The sequence below is a fragment of the Hyperoodon ampullatus genome, assembly GCF_949752795.1.
Source record: "Hyperoodon ampullatus genome assembly, chromosome: 10".
In the NCBI taxonomy this organism is placed as follows: domain Eukaryota; kingdom Metazoa; phylum Chordata; class Mammalia; order Artiodactyla; family Ziphiidae; genus Hyperoodon; species Hyperoodon ampullatus.
This window is the reverse complement of record NC_136923.1, coordinates 52,381,796-52,394,560: the sequence shown is the minus strand read 5'-3', so window position 1 is coordinate 52,394,560 and position 12,765 is coordinate 52,381,796. Positions and strand designations below refer to the sequence as shown.

Genomic DNA, 12,765 nt, shown 5'->3' with positions numbered 1-12,765 from the left:
ACGCGGGTTCGTGCCCCGGTCTGGGAGGATCCCACATGCCGCGGAGCGGCTGGGCCCGTGAGCCGTGGCCGCTGAGCCTGTGCTCCGGAGCCTGTGCTCCGCAAGGGGAGAGGCCACAACAGTGAGAGGCCCGCCTACCGCAAAAAAAAAAAAAAAAAAAACAAACAAAAAAAACAAAGACGCATCATTTGCCTTCATTAGATTGGCAAAGGTTAAAAAGACTCGACAGCACCCAGTAACAGCTCTTACTGTTAAGATCATGGATGCCTAATACCTTTGTTCAAAATATTTTGGCAATGTCTACTAAAATAAAATTGCATCTACTATTTACCCACCAAACCACTTTTAAAAATTTAACCTACAAAAATAAAAACACCATTGTTATGAATATGTGCAAGGATGTTTATTGCAATATTGTTAAAACAGCACAAAATATAAAAACAAGTCCATCCAAGTTTCTAGAAACATACAGCCCACCAAAACTGAATCAAGAATAAATAGATAATTTGAACAGTCCAATTGCTAGGAGTGAAATAGAACCTGCAATAAAAAAAACTCCCTGCAAACAAAGTCCAGGACTGGATGGCTTCACTGGGGAATTCTACTAAACGTACAAAAAAGAACTTATACCAATCCTTCTCAAACTCTTTCAAAAGACTGAAGAGGAGGGAATACTCCCAAAATCATTCTATGAAGCCACCATCACCCTGATACCAAAATCAGACAAAGACGCTACCAAAAAAGAAAATTATAGGCCAATATCTTTCATGAATATAGATGCAAAAATCCTCAATAAAATATTAGCAAACTGAATCCAACAACACATAAAAAGGATCATACACCATGGTCAGGTTGGATTCATCCCAGGGTCACAGGATGGTTCAACATACACAAATCAGTGTGGTCAAAAACCACATGATCATCTCAACAGATGAAGAAAAAACATTTAATAAAATTCAACATCCATTCATGATAAAAACTCTTATCAAAGTGGGTACAGAAGGAACATATCTCAACATAATAAAAGCTATTTTTGCCAAACCCGCAGCCAATGGTTTATGCCAAACTCAAACCCAATACTCAATGGTGAAAAGCTGAAAGCCTTCCCACTAAAATCTGGAACAGGACAAGGATGGCCTCTCTGCCACTTCTATTCAACTTAGAAGTCTTAGCCACAGAAATCAGACAAAAAAAGAAATTAAAGGTATCCAAACTGGAAGGGAAGAGGAAAATTGTCACTATATGCAGATGACATGATAATTTATATAGAAAACCCTAAAGACCCAACACAAAAACTATTAGAACTGATAAAGGAATTCAGCAAGGTACCAGGATACAAAATTAACATACAGAAATCTGTTGCATTTCTTTTTGTTTGTTTGTTTGTTTGTTTGGGTTTTTTTTTTTTGCGGTACGCGGGCCTCTCACTGTTGTGGCCTCTCCCGTTGTGGAGCACAGGCTCCTCACGCGCAGGCTCAGCGTCCATGGCTCACGGGCCCAGCCGCTCCGCGGCACGTGGGATCCTTCCGGACCGGGGCACAAACCCGTGTCCCCTGCATCGGCAGGCGGACTCTCAACCACTGCACCACCAGGGAAACCCTGTTGCATTTCTTTACATTAACAATAAACTATCAGAAAGAAAAAGTAAAAAAAAAAAAAATTCCCTTTATAAATCACATAAAAAAAAAAAACAACCTAGGAATAAACCTGAACAGGGAGGTGGAAGACTTATATGCTGAGAACCATAACACGTTGATAAAGGAAGCTAAAGATGATTCAAAGAAATCATCCCATGCTCTTGGATTGGAAGAATTAATACTGTTAAATGGCCATACTGCCCAAAGCAATCTACAGATTTAATGCCATCCCTATGAATTTACATTCCCACCAACAGTGCAGGAGGGTTCCCTTTACTCCACAACTATGTAACCCTAAGGAGAGTCATGGTCCCAAGGCATCAATGAAGTTCAAAAAGTAGCACATGTGGAAAACTAACAAATGCGTGAGACAGGCTCCACCTGATTAGCAAAACAGAAAACAATGGACCCTAACTAAGAAAAGGCCTATTATCTCAATGTGTCTTCCAGAAAGAAATGTTACCTATCAGACTCTCTATTTCATAAGCAAATACCAGATAGTACTACTATTGAATTTCCAAGTTTTTGATAAAGAACACTGAAAAAAAAAGAGAGGGATAAGAAAATAAAAAATAAAAAACTTACTGCATTGGCACGCTGATCCCAGTCGTGTTTGTCATCTGACAAAATTTCCCTGATTTTATTTAATGTTTCTTCAAGTTCTCGACTAGAATAGATCTTAAAGAAAAGATGCAAAATTATAACATTAATACTTCTTGCCACAGCAAAATTATGCCCTCATGTTCAAATAACCTTTCCAGTAATAGTATCATTTCCCATTCTAGCACCATTTTTAAATGGAGAATGAAAATACATTATAGATAATAATAAAATAAAATGTTTTGTCTTCCTTACCTGTTACCCAGGTAAGGGTATTTCCCCACTTATGAGTAACTTCAAATATACTTTTAAAGTACTTTGTCATTTAAAAACAAAATGCAAATATCCTACAGATTAGTAAAAACAGGACTGAGTTCTCAGAATGACTTCAGGTATATAACATATCTATTGCATTCGTATACTTATTACACAATATTGCAAAAGGACATGTTTTAGGTTAGTCCCTCCTCCGACCGTCTCGCTAAACTGTAGCCAGGAGAGCTACATGTTTTATTCCCTCTGGAGCTAACTGTCTGCCAAACTCCATTATCCTTTCATTCACTTAACAAATATTCACATAACAGGGATGTAACATTCTAGGCACTAAGGACACTATGGTGAGCAAAAATAGGCATGGTCTTTGCCTTAAGGAACTTATAATCTAGTCAGGGAAAGAAAAAAATTAATCAAATGATATAAAATATGAAATTGAAAATAGAAAGTATCACCAAGAAGTACATACTGCCATGAAAGTATACATACAATAAGGGGTTTGAACTAGTTAGGAAAGTCAAGCTTGAATTGAGAGCTAAAGCATGAGGCAGACATCATTAGACAAAATAGAGAAAGATCAGCCTTCCCTGCAGTGAACAGCATGTGCAAAGGCTCTGTGACAGAAAGAAACTGAAAGAAGGCCAAGTACAGTAGTAAAGAGTGCAAAGGGGATCAGGGGAAGAGACAGTGACCCAAGGCCTAAGTCAGTCAGTGCACAGTATTTCTCTACATCACAGTCAAGGTTCAGAGGTGGGCTAACGACCTAAATTAGTTCAGTTAGAGTGAATTTCAAAGTTTTACATGGTCAACTGGGAAAGAGGCAGAGGGTACTAAGGGAGTGATGCTTGGACAGCTGCAGCCATGTTGCTGACCATGAGGGAAGACGATGCAGAAGAATCCAGAAATGAGACATAAGAAAGAATGGGGTCCTAGGTACCATCTGAGTAGTACAAACAGATACTGCCAACAAATAGGTCCTATTTATATTTTCCACTTTCAACAGCCATTAAATTCCCCTTTTACTTAAAACAAAAACTTGCCAAAAACAAGAGTACAAAGGGGAGCAAGGCATGAGACGAGGCTGAAGAGGCAGGAGGGGAACCAGATAAACATTTGTTACAGAGTGATTACTGGAGGCTTCTGAGCCTTTCCTGCCTCCCACTTTCCCTTCACAAAAGTCCTTCTGCCATATTTAAAAAGAAAGGCAGGTTCCTCTCCCACTCCTAATCTTATTTTGATGCTTTGCTCTGGAATACAATGCCAGGCTCCCCCTCCCCTAACAAGGGAAAAAAGGGTCGACTCAATAATTTACTTCAGTGAGGGGGTACATAATTTTTTAAACATTCTTTTAGAGGGCATACAGAGAGAAGAAGTTTGAATATCACTAAGTTAGGGATTGGCTGCAATAAAATAATTCCTAGGTTTCTAACTTGTGTAACTGATTAGGTTTCCACATATAAAACACTGGAAGAGTAGGTTCGAAAGGGGAAGATCATGAGTCCAGCTGTGTGCACCTTGAATTTGAGATGCCTCTGAGACATCTAAAAGGAGATGTCAAATAAACAATCAGTGGAAAAATTAGTTTTGCACTAAAGAGAGTTCTGGCTGAGCGATAAAAACCTGTGCATTACCTATGTAAAGGCAGGAAGCCACGGATTCGAAGGAAGGAAGGAAATGGAGAGCGAGAAGAGAGGCCTAGAACCAACCCTTAGGAAATCTCAGTATTCAACAGTCAAGTAAAGAAGGATGTGGCTTTAAAGGATAAAGAGATGAAGTGGACAGAAAGGTAGGAGGAAAAAAATGGAAGAACATTGTATCACAGGCACCTTTAAGAAAAAAAAGTGGATGTAGTTGGACACTGCAATGTAATATGATTCAATGATATGAATGGATTCAATTTTATTTCAGCCTCACTGAAAAAATCACTTGGAAGTCTAATTGTACCAACAAATAAAAGTTTGGTAAGTCAATTCAGGAAGAAAAGAATTTGGAAAACAGGGACAAAAATAAATAATATTACGAACAGGTACATAGGCAATATTCATGGGGAATGCCACTTTACTGGCATCCTTACCTGTATAGAAGGGACATCTGTAAAAGCCTTTATAAAATCATCTTCATCAACTGCTCCGGCACCTCCTTCCTTAGAAGCACCTGATAATTAAAAATAAATTTATTTTTTAAAGTTTACTTTTAAGCATTTTAGCACTAAGAACACCATGAAAAATATTATATTAACTCTTTTGATATGAAAAAGGCATAATTTTGAGACATTCCATTTTATAAGAAGGTATTAAAAAAATCTCCAACTTTTCAGAAAAGAGAAGGTACTTAGCAGTAGTTGATTAACTCTCTATAAGGTACTAGATGAGGCTGGTAGTAGAATCCAAACTATAAGAACAGAGCCCTCTCATCCCTCATTCAATGAAAGAGCAAGGACACAAGAAATACAGGCGAAAGGATAAACATTTAAAAAGCTGAGCAGTCAGTTTATATGACCCTAAATGTCAATAACGCTGCCAAATAAGTGAGGCAGAGGATCCACATGTGCTGCAGTGGTCAGGAAAGCAAATGTGAAAGAAATGAGGGTCTTGAAATTAACTTTAAATATACAAACAAATCTTTTATTGCACATACACAATAAAAAAATTAACTTAGTAGGCAGTAGTTGTTTAAGAGCCAATAATTAGCTATTGTCTTTCAGCTCCAAATACACTCTTTTATATTGTGATGTTGGGCCTAGGACTGAACAAACCATTTTTCTGCTGATTCTAATGGTTTCCTGTTAAACTGTGTCAATAGGGATGCTGGAAAGAATGAAAGCTGAAGGAAGAAGGGACCTGCTCCTTCCTAACTACTTCCTCTTCTTGTCAGTAAAACCCTAGCAACTCTGGCAGGTTGCTCATTTCAGTAGCAGTTCCAGACTGCAGTTTTTCTAACATTCACTGAAACCAGCTCACTATGCCTGACAGAGACACCAGACAGCTAGTACCTGCTCCTCAGAGGTCAAGTCACAGCTCTGCAGGGCCTCTCCTCTAAGCCTCTATGTTTCAATAATTTTAACCTCATTTTGTTCTTCCAGCTTTAGGGGTAGGAGCTATTTACTGTGATTGCTACATCCATGATACTTTATTTTATTTCAAATTAACCAGTATTTAAATGGGGAGGGGAGTTGTTTAACAGAAGTAGTATGAATTATAAACATTATTTCCCGGGTACTCAGCTGCTATATGTAATTGTTGTGCAGAAGACACTAAAATAGTGTCTTTGCTCTTAATGACAGTGGAGAAACCAGAGTCAACAGAGGGAACTTGGCTTCACGGAGAACTGTCGTCACAAAGCTCAACCAAGGAATCTTAACACAGCCGCTGAGAGTACTGTGGTATAGGTAGCTGGGGAGGAGACACCTGTTTGCGGGGGAAGGAGAATAAAGCCGGGAAGGCTCTGCACTTGATGGACTGTGAAGCCGGCAGAAGGGTCAGTTATCTTCTCACCTTCTCGGCCTCTTCCATGATACTTTAGTGTTCTCTTCTTGCATTCTTAATTCATCAGTACCCATTTAACAAATTATATTAAATTCTCTCTGCAAAAATAACTTGTGGATTCTGTCTTCTGACTGAAATCTGGCTGATAACTCTACTTATTATTTATTTTCTTCATGGTAAAAATCCAACACATGAAATGGTTTTCAAATACCTAAGATGTACATTCCAATGGACAATTCACTTAAAAAATCTCTCTGGTTAAAAAATTAAACAGAAAATATCTCTTCAATTAAGTTTATCATCTACCAAAGGAAATATTAATGCTGCAAAACTGGACTTAAAAAAAAATCCTAAAAAATACTCAGGATTTCCAAAGGTGTATAAAAAGCTCCTTATCTTAAAAACAAACAAAAACCCCAGAAGGTCTTTGTATATGAGTTTTAACAGCAATAAGAGATGGACCACAGAACAGCATAAAGTTTAAGGCAATATAAAACTGCAAGTTAAAAGCAATGACAATTTCATAAACTAAAAGAGGAATGGATGCATGCTTGCTATAGGAAATTCAATTACAAGAGTAAATAAATTATAGTTACTCCCTAGATATTAAAAAATCCAATAAAATAATAAAACTCCCAACCCCATGCCCATAATCAGTACTAGTAACTAACTGATTACCTGAAAATAATCAGCTAAAGCAAAGAAACAAAAAGATAGCTAACCATATTATCTTAACATATTATAAGATACTACATTCATTTACAATCTCTTAATATGGCAGGGTTTATTGCTTTCGACAATGGGTCCTCTGATAGGAGTGCATATGCCTAGATTTTTACAATTTCTTCCCAAACTTTCACAGTTGTCTTTGTCTAAAGCACTGAACAGAAATTTCGTTAGGGACTGGTCCTTACCAAGCAGTTCCTAAACATTCAACACAGTTTTCATAAAAACAAAGTTCCTGGGGCTTCCCTGGTGGCACAGTGGTTGAGAGTCCGCCTACCGATACAGGGGACACGGGTTCGTGCCCCGGTCCGGGAAGATCCCACATACCGCGGAGCGGCTGGGCCCGTGAGCCATGGCCGCTGGGCCTGCGTGTCCGGAGCCTGTGCTCCACAACGGGAGAGGCCACAACAGTGAGAGGCCCGCGTACCGCAGGGGAAAAAAAAAAAAAAAAAAAAGTTCTTTCCACATTCATTAATATATTTTGTTCCTTTATATCACCACTTCTTGTAAATTACTTTGTTACGATAATAAGAGCAACCATTAGGCAAGTTTGAGAACAAACAACGGACGCCTAGAAAGTATACATCTCAAGTGGTAGAGGAGACCTGTGCAGATGTACCAGAGCAGAGCCAGTTAACCTTAGTGTACTGAAGTGTGGAAGACAGAAAGTTTTTACAGAGGAATGGAGAAGTGAAGGGGAAATCAGTATGAAGGATTACTACAGTGTATATGCAGTTTACTAAGGTATCATACATACAACAGAATGCTAACATCGATACATTAACCCGCCAGCCATAACACAATGTCAAAATCCTTCAAGGGGATGCAGAGCATCTGAACAGATCCCAGATAAGGCCAGAAAAATATGCCAATGACTAAGGACATACACAGGAAAGTCTAACTTTGAAAGTCACAATTTACTCTAATCATAATTTCTTTATTATGCAGTAATTTCTTATGACTAGGGCCAAATAAGCTAGTAGGGAGTGGTGGGGGAGTAGAATATAATGGCTTTTAAAAGTCCCACAGAAGATGCAGAGACAAATAAATGCAGCCTTGTGACTATCTCAGATATGACAGTTAGGTCTCTAAACCTGGACATGGGCATTACCAAATTTGGTAAGAACTTGCATGGTCTGAATAGTTAAACCTAATCTACCTCACTCTTACCTTGGAGAATCACTTTGTTTAAGCAGAGGGGCTGCTAATGTGTTTGGGATATACAAATAGTGTAAAGACAGAGGACATTCTGAGCTCCCCATTCTAACCTTGCTTATACCTTGAATGTATTACAAGTAAACCTTTTTACAATCCATGTTTGCCTAATGTTTCCCCTCACCTTGGTTTTGACTGTCTGGCCTACAAAGTAGGAAAAGGATCCCTGCACAGGGAATAAACTGTTGAATGAACTGTTTTATCTCACAATCATCACTCCATTTTCTGACACAGCTTTAAAAAGTTCACCCAAAAATACTATAAAATCCCTTTAGCGCCAGCAAGGAGAATGAATTACATAAGAAGACAGTCAAAAAGAGTAATGGGCCAAGAATAAACTGTTGAATGAACTGTTTTATCTCACAATCATCACTCCATTTTCTGATACAGCTTTAAAAAGTTCACCTAAAAATACAATAAAATCCCTTTAGCACCAGCAAGGAGAATGAATTACATAGGAAGACAGTCAAAAAGAGTAATGGGCTTTAATGTCAAATATTACTGCAAGAAAAGGAGAATGAGTGTGCACACCAAGAGATGTATTTAGATAAATTACGTTTGAGAGCAGGAGCACAAGTAGAGGTTGGGCTGAAGGGACAAGCGAAGCTGGCTTCCAATTCTACTAAAGCCCTTTCAAATATAACTGTGTTAACAATCATACCAGAAAATATTAATGGGCTGAAACAGAACAGAAGAGCTTTGCCCAGCTGTCTAACCACTCTAAAACAGAGGTCAGTAATTTTTTTCTGTAAAGGACAAGAGAGTAAATATTTTAGACTTTATGGGCCATATGGTTCCTGTTGCCATTTCTCAACTCTGCCATTGTAGCCTGAAAGCAGCCACAGACAATATACAATGAACAAGGTTGTATTCCAATAAAGCTCTATTTGTGGACACTGAAATTTGAATTTCATATAGTTTTCACATGTCACACAATATTATCCTTCTTTTGACTATTTTTAATCATTTAAAGATGTAAAAAATATTCCTAGCTCATGGGTGAAACAAAAACAGACAGTTGGCTGGATTTGGCCTGTGCACTACAGTTTGCTGATCCCTGCTCTAGAATCCACTCTAAGCTGGTAATCACTTGGTTGGGAAGCAGAGGGAGGGGAAGGGGGATTAGAGGGTACTGTCATTCAGGAGATACCATGGTTTCTAGTGTGCCAGACTGCCTAGACGAGGCATTCTCAGAAATCCTCAAATACTACTTTAAAAGGTTCAAGTATAAAGAGAAAACTCCATTCTACTTAGTCCTTAACTACTAATAAGGTGAAGTGCTGGATACAATGGTGAATGAAACAAAGGGTAAAGTACAGATACAGGAGCAAGGAGAGCAAAGTCTTAGATATGGAAAGAGGCAGGTTCTTCTCATGCTACAATGAAGCGACTAGCACTGAAGAGAAAAATAAATGCTGGAGAAACAACATGGAGGGAAATATGGCAGGAAGCTTGATGAAATTCATACAAAATCTATAATTTTTAAAGAGAGTTACACTAATGAAAGCACTATTAGTGCTTTTGAAGAGTGCTATGAAAAGACAGAAGAGCTTTCTGGATCCCCAACTTTCTAAGGGAAGTAGGTTGAAAAAGACACTCAGCTGAAAACACAGGACATTTTGATACAAAAGAAGAAAAGATTTCGCGGGCAGAGCCCAGAGTCCAGGGCGAAACCAAGAACAGAAGAAAACACTGATTTAGAGAAGCACACCCAAAGAGAGAATGAAACCTTCATGATGGAACATTCATGACCCCTGTAATAAGGGAACCTGAAAGCAAGTTCCTGTTGGATTTCAAAATTGCTATAAATCAGTGACTACTATGAAGTTCCTGTTCCCCCAACCTCTTTAAAGAAACTTATTTATTTTTTTAAAATTTTTGGCTGCATTGGGTCTTTGTTGCCGTGCGCAGGCTTTCTCTAGTTGCGGCGAGCGGGGGCTACTCTTCGTTGCAGTGTGCAGGCTTCTCATAGCGGTGGCTTCTCTTGTTGCAGAGCACAGGTTCTAGGCACACAGGCTTCAGTAGTTGTGGCTCATGGGCTCCAGAGTGCAGGCTCAGTAGTTGTGGTGCACGGGCTTATTTGCTCCACGGCATGTGGGATCTTCCCGGACCAGGGCTCGAACCCATGTACCCTGCACTGGGCAGGTGGATTCTTAACCACTGCGCCACCAGGGAAGCCCCTCCCCTTTTTTTAATGGGAGTATCTATTATGGTTTTTCTGTCCTGTATGTTGAGTATATGGGGTGCAAGTAGATGTCTTTTTTTTTTTTTTTTTTTTGCGGTACGCGGGCCTCTCACTGTTGTGGTCTCTCGCATTGCGGAGCACAGGCTCAGTGGCCATGGCTCACGGGCCCAGCCACTCCGCGGCAATGTGGGATCTTCCCGGACTGGGGCATGAACCCCTGTCCACTGCATCAGCAGGCGGATTCTCAACCACTGTGCCACCAGGGAAGCCCAAGTAGATGTCTTTTTAGTTCAGAGGCCTCTGCATGGAGAGGAGCCACACCAGAGGAGAGAAACCTCATATACATCTGGACCTGATGCAGATCAAAGGATCACGGACTTTGAGCCTGATGGTATAATTAGGATGAGACTTTTGGGAAATGTCCATGAGTGCATTTTGTGTGTGGGAGGCATGTAAATTATCGTGGTCAGAGGGCAAGCTGCAGTAGGCTGGCTGCAAGGGTAGCTCTCATTCTTGACAATTGCTCCTTTTACAATGTGACTTTGCAGCTTTCCCTACTGAAAAGTGGAGTTCCCAGTAAAGAGGTGGAGAAGAGTAACTGAGAATTTTGGTTGAGACAAGACCTAGGAGAGGCTGAAGGGGTCCCCGATTGCTGATTCCCCAGTGTCCAGCAGAAAAAAAACTTCTCAGAGGAAAGCTTCTAGAATCCCCAATTTGGACCTGAAGGACTTCCACTAATTAAGTTCAAGCAATGAGCTCACAATCAAAGTTTAAATACTTTTGATCCTTGAACAAAACAGGTTTGAACTACGTGGGTCCACTTAAACAGTTTTTTTTTTTTTTGAAAACACTGAGCTGTACACTGTCTATCTGTCTGTCTATCTATCTATCTATCCATCCATCTATCTATTTTTGGCCGCAGGGCATGCAGGACCTTAGTTCCCCGACATTCCAATAAACCTTTATTTCTAAAATCAGATAGCAAGGACACATTTGGCCTGCTGGCTGTAATTTGCCAAATCCTGGTGTAGGTAGAAAACCCAAAATAATATATAGTAAAATCATTAAAAATTAAACTTTAGCTAGGTGACTAGATATAAAATCAAAATATAATAATTGATTTCATTTCTATGCATCAGCAACAAAGTTAGAAATTTTAAATTAAGAAAATACTATGTCCAGGAACCTTGAGGGCATCATGCTGAGTGAAATAAATCAGACAGAGAAAGACAAATACAGTATGATCTCGCTTATATGTGAAATCTAAAAAACAAACAAACAAAAAAAACAAGCACACAGATACAGAGAACAGATTGGTGGTTGCCAGAGGCAAGGGGTGGATGAAATAGGTGAAGGGAATCAAAAGGTACAGACTTCCAGTTATAAAATAAATAAGCCATGGGATGTAAAGTACAGCATGGTGACTAGAGTTGACACTGTACTGCATATGTGCAAGTTGCCAAGGGAGTAAATCTCAAAAGTTCTCATCACAAGGGAAAAAAAGCTCTGTAACTGTGTATGGTGATGGATGTTAACTAGACTTATTGTGGTGATCATTTTGCAATATATACAAATATTGAATCATTATATTGTACAACTGAAATTGATATAAAGTTGCATGTCAACTACACCTCAATTTAAAAAAAAAAAAGAAAATGCGTTGACTCTATAGATGAATTTGGGGAGAACTCATGATCTTTGTAATACTGTTTTCCTATCCAGGAATGTAGTATGTCCATTTATTTATGACTTTTAAAATTTCTTTCAATGAAGTTTTACAATTAAAAAAAATACTATGCTTTTGGGACTTCCCTGGTGGCACAGTGGTTAAGAATCCACCTGCCAATGCAGGGGACATGTGTTTGAGCCCTGGTCCGGGAAGATCCCACATGCTGCGGAGCAACTAAGCCCGTGTGCCACAACTACTGAGCCTGCGCTCTAGAGCCTATGCTCTGCAACAACAAAAGCCACCGCAATGAGAAACCCACGCACTGCAACGAAGGGTAGCCCCCGCTCGCCGCAACTAGAGAAAGCCCGCACACAGCAGTGAAGACTCAACGCAGCCAAAAAAAAAAAACTATGTTTTTTAACATAAAATAAAAATATTCTGAGGTATCTAGAAATAAAACAAACCAAACAAACAAAAACAAGACAAAAAAAGTGAAAAACCTTGAGGTGGAAAAAGAATAAATTTTAATGAGACATTAAAGAGCTCTAAAATAAATGGATAGATATTCTGTGTTCATGGACAGGAAGACTCAGTATCATAAAGATGTCCAGTCTTCCCAAAGTACTGCCATAATCAAGCCTCCAACAGGATTTCTTGTGGAAGTTGTCAAGCTGATTCTAAAATTTGGAAGGGCAATGGGCCAAGAACTGTTGAGATAATCCTTATAAGAAAAGGGAGGAAGTACTTGCCCTACCAGAAATGAACACTTACAAACCTAAGATAATGATGACAGTTAGGTTTTAGTGCAGGGATAGGCCAACTAATCAAATAAACAAAATACAAACTTCGAAACAGACCCACAAATGTACAAAAATTTGATACACGACAAAGAAGTGATTCAGATCAACAAGGAAAGTAATTCAATAATAATGCCTAAAATTCAACAACAATGCTGAGATAATGGATTATCTAGTA

At 39.1% G+C, this 12,765-nt stretch overlaps 1 protein-coding gene across 19 annotated transcripts in view; it reads right to left on the bottom strand.

The window, feature by feature from the left end:
- CLASP2 (cytoplasmic linker associated protein 2) overlaps positions 1-12,765 on the bottom strand; it is a gene marked incomplete at both ends in the record, with an annotated part of 179,389 nt that overhangs the window by 103,332 nt on the left and 63,292 nt on the right. For all 19 annotated transcript variants that reach the window (XM_079712231.1, XM_079712234.1, XM_079712222.1 and 16 more), the window contains 2 exons: positions 2,223-2,315; positions 4,585-4,664. In XM_079712231.1, coding sequence (XP_079568357.1) covers positions 2,223-2,315; positions 4,585-4,664 — 173 coding nt within the window. The remainder of the gene's footprint in view (positions 1-2,222; positions 2,316-4,584; positions 4,665-12,765) is intronic.